We start from the raw sequence: 7,335 nt of genomic DNA on the forward strand, positions 1-7,335 counted from the left end.
GACGAAAACTTTAAAGCAGCACTATGTAAATTTTGGCTACTTCTCTAAGTTTATGTCTATGGCGATTCACGCAGGTGTGTGTTACTCCGCAGCGGTGACGACCCGACCAGGCTACAATAGTCCAAATATAAGTACTTATTATATAAGTGTACCGTAGTGATTCGGAATAAGACAAAAACGCGGTTTGGAAGATGAATTCATGATGTACTCGCTCATTATATACATTGTGCAAATTTTGAACACAGAAAAAGTTACATAGTGCTGCTTTAAATTTTTGATGTTTCTTCACACAAAGCTATTGTTTGGCTTCGAATATACACACATCATATGTGCAATGTTTTTTTTTTATGGTGCTTTTTAAATCTTGATCCTAATTCATTGTAATTGCTTGCAAAAGAGTGACTGATTTATTTGTCAGAATAATTTTTTAGTCATCAACAGAAGTGGTCATATGGGTTTGGAAGAACATGACCATTTATTTTTGGGTGAAATTGCAAGCTGGAACGCAAAGATGTGATTTTTACCTGGTAATATATTGCACTGATTCTCATCATAGAGCTCTACATGTTTAAATAACATTTTACAGCTTCATCCTCATGTGAAGTCATTGAAATGATGGGCGATGGCATTAAAGAAGAAAAAAAAAAAATCAAGGTGCACATACATACACATGCTCACAATCTTACACTCACAGACAAGCAATAAGAAGTACCAATGATAAAGCAGTAATTCTGACACTGTAACACTGTAATATTTACCATCAAAATCATCTATTTAACAAGAAAAAATTAAAATGACATAACATTCCTCCATGGATATTTAGTGCTGTTCTTTATCATTCATGGAAATGTGTTTTAGGTAGGAAAAAAAGTGAACTTGAATCGTTTTAGAAATTTGCCAAACTTTCTAAACGTGGCTGGTGTTCTTATATTTTAAAGGGATTTCAAAACAGTTTTACTTTCTACCACGATATCAGAGCAGTCCAACTCCAGTGTCTAAAAAAAATCAAGAAAAAAGTTCCAAGACATGAGTTTCTATTGTATCGAACAGACCACCCCCCCTAAAAAAAAAAAAGTTTTTGGTGGTAAAAACATTTAATATTTCAAAACAGTTTTACTTTCTACCACGATATCAGAGCAGTCCAACTCCAGTGTCTAAAAAAAATCCCAAGAAAAAAGTTCCAAGACATGAGTTTCTATTGTATCGAACAGACCACCCCCCCTAAAAAAAAAAAAGTTTTTGGTGGTAAAAACATTTAATATTCATCTTTTAAAATGAATCTCACTCTGTTTCTCTTTGGCACAACCAAATCATTTAATAAATGTTTAATCATGCGTACAGTCTCAAGTTCTCAGAATCTTGTCTAGACTATAGAGTATCCAAATTGGGGACACGTATATAAAACATACTCAAGTCACACGTCCTCTTTCACATTGATAGTGACATTGAAAATCAAAAGGCAGCCTCAGCGTTCCTCTTAATAAATAAACAACTAAACATCACAGCTGATCACAGGCAGCCATACGGTCCTTCCCAGAGCTGCAATCTTCACATTACACCAACGTTTGACTGGCCTTGGCTGCAAATGTCATGTAGAATCCTTTGCAAATTATTCTGTGAAAATGCAAAACTGGCCAGTGAGGGGCCGACGTGACGTCTCCTCCAGTGATTGGCCAGCTGTTTGATTGACGGGGTCCAGGCCCTATAGGGTAACAGGGAGGTCTGGTGAACCCAGGCCCTCCTCCAGCCACTGGACGGAAGCGGAGGCGCCGCGCAGGAGTGTGGAGCGCTTGTGTATGCGTCTCAGCCGGAGCAGGTAGAGGAGGATGGACAAAACCACCACCAGAAAACAGGCCAGGAACAGATAGTGGTTGTTCATGAAGGAGAAGCTGCGGTGCCAGTGAGAGTGAGAGCCCTTCAGACTCTCCTGCGGGATGTCCCTGACAAACCAAAACACGAGAAAACACGTCAGAAATGCACACAAAACAAAGATACTTTTTGGTATTACATTTTCAAATAACTAGGCATTATTTAATTAAATATATACAAAATAAAAAATGTTAACATTTTGTTTTAATGTGATGTTTTGTGTTAGTATGGTATAGTACGAGTAATATGTCACTTTTGTAAGGTGTTTACTGTAACTTCAAATAATATTCATGGCTCTATATAATAGAGCTCTATATAATGGCTCTATATAATATTGTATGGGTCAAAATTATAGATTTTTCTTTTATGCCAAAAATCATTAGGATATTAAGTAAAGATCATGTTCCATGAAGATATTTTGTACATTTCCTACTGTAAATATATTAAAACTTAATTTTTGATTGGTAATATGCATTGCTAAGAACTTCATTTGGAGAACTTTAAAGGCGATTTTCTCAATATTTTGATTTTTTTTGCATCCTCAGATTCCAGATTTTCAAATTGTTGTATCTCGGCCAAATATTGTCATATCCTAACAAACCATACATCAATGGAAAGCTTATTTATTCTGCTTTCAGATGATGTATACATCTCAATTTCAAAAAATTGACCCTTGTGACTGGTTTTGTGGTCACAAATGTGCTATAAAATCCAACTAAAAACAACTGTGTGCAATATTATTAAGCAGCAAAAACCTAAAATTGTATATATATATATTTTTAAGTTTAATAGTTAAAGTTGCAAAAAATACTGGAAAGTGGACAAATATTTTATCTTGTTGTGAAAACTAGTATACATTTTTTCAGGATACTTTGTTACAAAAAATTATATTTCAAAGACTTATCAATGTAAAAGTCTTTACTGTCCCTTCTGATCAACTTAATGCGTCCTTGCGCAATTAAAAAATAAAATAATAATAATAAAATTATTATCATTTTTTTTTTTTGTTTAAAGAAAAATAGGCTGAAAAAATAAGTTGGTCTGTGTATGCATGTACCTCAGAGGTAGAAAACGTGTGCGGTACAAAATGGCTCCTAGTGTCCACTGCACTTCTTTGTCATACACCAGCAGGGCCGTCCTGAGATTCTCATACGCCGCTGGAAACACAAAACCTGAGTGGAGCACCTCATACATCCACGCAGACTTGAAGCACTGATACCTGCAGGAAGAGAGGAGCAGCCTGTTTATACCTTTCTCCAAAATCATCATCGACACTGTGGTCTGTACAAACTCTTGATGTATTCTTTTCTACCATACACCTTTGCACTGAAGAGAAAATGAATCAATACTGCCTTAATGGAGGTTTTTAAACTTACTTCAATCTATGTTGATCAGCATGTGAGGCGTAAAGTCCTCGATCAAACCGCTCTTTCAAAGTCTTCCACTGGGTGGCACAGTAACTCTGAAATTAAACGGATAAGGTCAGCAAAAACAAACATGATCATGAGAAATGTATGAGCAATTTTTGTAGGCTGGTCATTTTTGACTGGGAACACCACATGGTGGGACAAAAATCCCCCAAAAAGTACTACAATTCTAATTTTTTTTTTTTTTTTTGGGAAGTTGTTATATCCGGTGTCAAAATTACTGGAACAAAACTTAAGGGTTGAAAAAAATGATCCATTGGGATGCATTTGGATCATTGAAACAAATGCTGTAATAAAAATCTTGTTTCTTTCTTCTAATTTTCGTTTATGCATCACAAAAAGAGAATTTTTCAAGAATGTTCAAGCTGCTCTTTTCCATACAACAGAACCTTTCTTTTTGGAGCTTGACAGCCACAGTGTGCTTTGATTCTATAGAAAAAGAGCAGCATGAACATTGTAAAATGTCAGTGTACCTTAGCAGCGTTGGAATATTTGGTGGAGTTGTAGTCTCCTCCCATGCGCAGCACATCTTCAGTACAGTAGTAGAACTCAGAGAAGCCGTAGAACTGGCTGTTGGTGAAGTTGATGGGTGGCTGATAGACTCCGTTCAGAGATGTGCTGGTGTCGTTGGTGCGGTTGAGGAACGGCTGGAGCAGCAGACGACAGCGGTCGAAGTCTCCAGTGCCACGCAGGTGCACCCTCTGCTCCTGAGGACCAACTTCATCCTGGAGGTCAGCTGGCAAGCAGGGGTCGAGGATGGGCGAGTCTGCAATCTCTCCTTGATGCTGACCCAGCAGCCTAGAGACAAGAGCATGAGACTGTAGTGATCGTAGTGAAAAACATCAAATATTCACAATATATTTCAAGTATACTTTGATGATCTTACTGCGCTTTTAATTTGGTCATCAAGTTTTCTACGACTAATTAGACTTGTTTTGTAAAGGAAAGTGTTAAAAGAAGGATATTTTAATAATGGTTATTATTTAAACTTCAAGATCATAAAAAGTAGCCAAGTTGGATGTATTTTATTCCTGTGATGCAAAGCTGAATTTTCAGCATCATTACTCCAGTCTTCAGTGTCAATAAACATTTATTGTTATTATTATTATGAATGCTAAAAACAGTTTTGCTGCTTCATATTTTTGTGGAAACTGTGATCCATTTTATTCTTTGATTAAGAGAACAGCATTTATGTCGAACAGAAATGTTTACTGTCACTTTTGATCAATTTAATGAGTCCTTGATGAATGAAAATAGAAATATATTAAAACCCCCAAACTTTTGAACGGTGGTGTACATTATCTAGCTCACGTTCAACAGAAATTGAATCTTACTTGTTTTGGATTTGTGTGGTGCTGATGAGGTTTTCCTCGTATCTCTGGCGAGCCGCATTTCCACCGAAACCCAAAAATGTTGAGACGTAAACGCGGTACACGTGTTCTGTTCTGTGAGCGTCACAGCCCAGGTTAAACTCCGCCAGCAAATTCTTGGCTATCTCCTCCTGGTAGCACACAGCGAAACACAGACAGAAATATAAGACAGCTGTGGGAAACAGATGTTAACAGAGGTTCCTTCTGGGCAACCACTGAAGCATCTTCTAAAAATACAGATCTACTCTGAAGAGCGCTCAAATTGCATGTTTCTTTAAACACAGAGGCAGCAAAGCAAGTGACGTGAGAAGCAGCATCATCTTTGTACAATGAGATTTAAAGGAATGTAGGGGGTTCAGAACAAGTTGAGCTCTATCAAATGCATCTGTGGCATGTTGTTGATTACCATAGAAAATTAGTGACTCATCCCTCAGTAACAATTTACATTTAGAACAATGCACTTACAATGGAAGTCTATGGGGCAACACAATCTGGAGGGTTAAAAAAAAATTGCAGCTTGTATTTTTCCGTAAGCATTTTTTTTTAAAGTAGTAAACTGTAATTTAACAGGCAGTGAAACTTCTGGTTATGAATGGTTATTTTGTTTTTACAAAATGAGAGATGAGAATTCTGTTCAGTGGTAATCGACAGCACAGGTGCGGCTCATTGAGCTCAACATGTGTTGATTGAATTAGTCTGAATCTGTACGAATTAGTCGGAAAGAGACTGTCCGAATTAGTCGGAAAGAGACTGTACGAATTAGTCCGAAATCGAATGTACAAATTAGTCCAAATGAGACTGTATGAATTAGTCGGAAAGAGACTGTCCGAATTAGTCTGAATCTGTACGAATTGGTCCAAAATAGACTGTACGAATTAGTCCAAATGAGACTGTACAAATTAGTCTGAATCTGTACGAATTAGTCAGAATGAGACTGCACGAATTAGTCAATCTGTACGAATTAGTCCGAATGAGACTGTACGAATTAGTCTGAATCTGTACGAATTAGTCGGAAAGAGACTGTCCGAATTAGTCGGAAAGAGACTGTACGAATTAGTCTGAATCTGTACGAATTAGTCCGAAATCGAATGTACAAATTAGTCCAAATGAGACTGTATGAATTAGTCGGAAAGAGACTGTCCGAATTAGTCTGAATCTGTACGAATTAGTCCGAAAGAGACTGCACGAATTAGTCAATCTGTACGAATTAGTCTGAATCTGTATGAATTAGTCTGAATGAGACTGTACGAATTAGTCCAAATGAGACTGTACGAATTAATCTGAATCTGTACGAATTAGTGCAAAATAGACAGTACAAATTAGTCCAAATGAGACTGTACGAATTAGTCCGAATGAGACCGTATGAATGAGACCATACGAATTAGTCCGAATGAGACTGTACGAATTAGCCTGAATCTGTATGAATTAGTCCGAATGAGACTGTACGAATTAGTCTGAATCTGTATGAATTAGTCCGAATGAGACTGTACAAATTAGTCTGAAGACTGTATGAATTAGTCGGAAAGAGACTGTCCGAATTAGTCTGAATCTGTACGAATTAGTCCGAAAGAGACTGCACGAATTAGTCAATCTGTACGAATTAGTCTGAATCTGTATGAATTAGTCTGAATGAGACTGTACGAATTAGTCCAAATGAGACTGTACGAATTAATCTGAATCTGTACGAATTAGTGCAAAATAGACAGTACAAATTAGTCCAAATGAGACTGTACGAATTAGTCCGAATGAGACCGTACGAATTAGTCCGAATGAGACCGTACGAATTAGTCCGAATGAGACCGTACGAATTAGTCCGAATGAGACCGTACGAATTAGTCCGAATGAGACCGTACGAATTAGTCCGAATGAGACCGTACGAATTAGTCCGAATGAGACCGTACGAATTAGTCCGAATGAGACCGTACGAATTAGTCCGAATGAGACCGTACGAATTAGTCCGAATGAGACCGTACGAATTAGTCCGAATGAGACCGTACGAATTAGTCCGAATGAGACCGTACGAATTAGTCCGAATGAGACCGTACGAATTAGTCCGAATGAGACCGTACGAAACGAATTAGCCTGAATCTGTATGAATTAGTCCGAATGAGACTGTACGAATTAGTCTGAATCTGTATGAATTAGTCCGAATGAGACTGTACAAATTAGTCTGAATCTGTATTAATTAGTCCGAATGAGACTGTACGAATTAGTCCGAAATAGACTGTACGAATTAGTCCGAATGAGACTGCATGAATTAGTCCGAATGAGACTGTACGAATTAGTCTGAATGAGACTGTACGAATTAGTCTGAATCTGTACGAATTAGTCAGAATGAGACTGCACGAATTAGTCAATCTGTACGAATTAGTCGGAAAGAGACTGTACGAATTAGTCTGAATCTGTACGAATTACTCCAAAATAGACTGTACGAATTAGTCCAAATGAGACTGTACGAATTAGTCTGAATCTGTACGAATTAGTCTGAATCTGTATGAATTAGTCCGAATGAGACTGTACAAATTAGTCTGAATCTGTATTAATTAGTCCGAATGAGACTGTACGAATTAGTCCGAAATAGACTGTACGACTTAGTCCGAATGAGACTGCATGAATTAGTCCGAATGAGACTGTACGAATTAGTCTGAATGAGTACGAATTAGTCCGAA

General features: G+C 37.4%; 1 protein-coding gene across 3 annotated transcripts in view; it reads right to left on the reverse strand.

Moving 5' to 3' along the window:
• Positions 1–1,236: 1,236 nt before the first annotated feature.
• Positions 1,237–7,335, reverse strand: part of LOC107747713 (ectonucleoside triphosphate diphosphohydrolase 4-like) — a 16,461-nt gene continuing 10,362 nt past the window's right edge. For all 3 annotated transcript variants that reach the window (XM_016562307.1, XM_016562306.1, XM_016562308.1), the window contains 5 exons: positions 4,631–4,797; positions 3,770–4,094; positions 3,246–3,331; positions 2,927–3,088; positions 1,237–1,940 (listed from right to left, as the gene is read on the reverse strand). In XM_016562307.1, the coding sequence (XP_016417793.1) occupies positions 1,703–1,940; positions 2,927–3,088; positions 3,246–3,331; positions 3,770–4,094; positions 4,631–4,797 (978 nt within the window). In that variant the 3' untranslated portion in view covers positions 1,237–1,702. The remainder of the gene's footprint in view (positions 1,941–2,926; positions 3,089–3,245; positions 3,332–3,769; positions 4,095–4,630; positions 4,798–7,335) is intronic.

Source organism: Sinocyclocheilus rhinocerous, unplaced genomic scaffold, assembly GCF_001515625.1.
Source record: "Sinocyclocheilus rhinocerous isolate Xijiao unplaced genomic scaffold, SAMN03320098_v1.1 scaffold2816, whole genome shotgun sequence".
Classification (NCBI taxonomy): Eukaryota; Metazoa; Chordata; class Actinopteri; order Cypriniformes; family Cyprinidae; genus Sinocyclocheilus; species Sinocyclocheilus rhinocerous.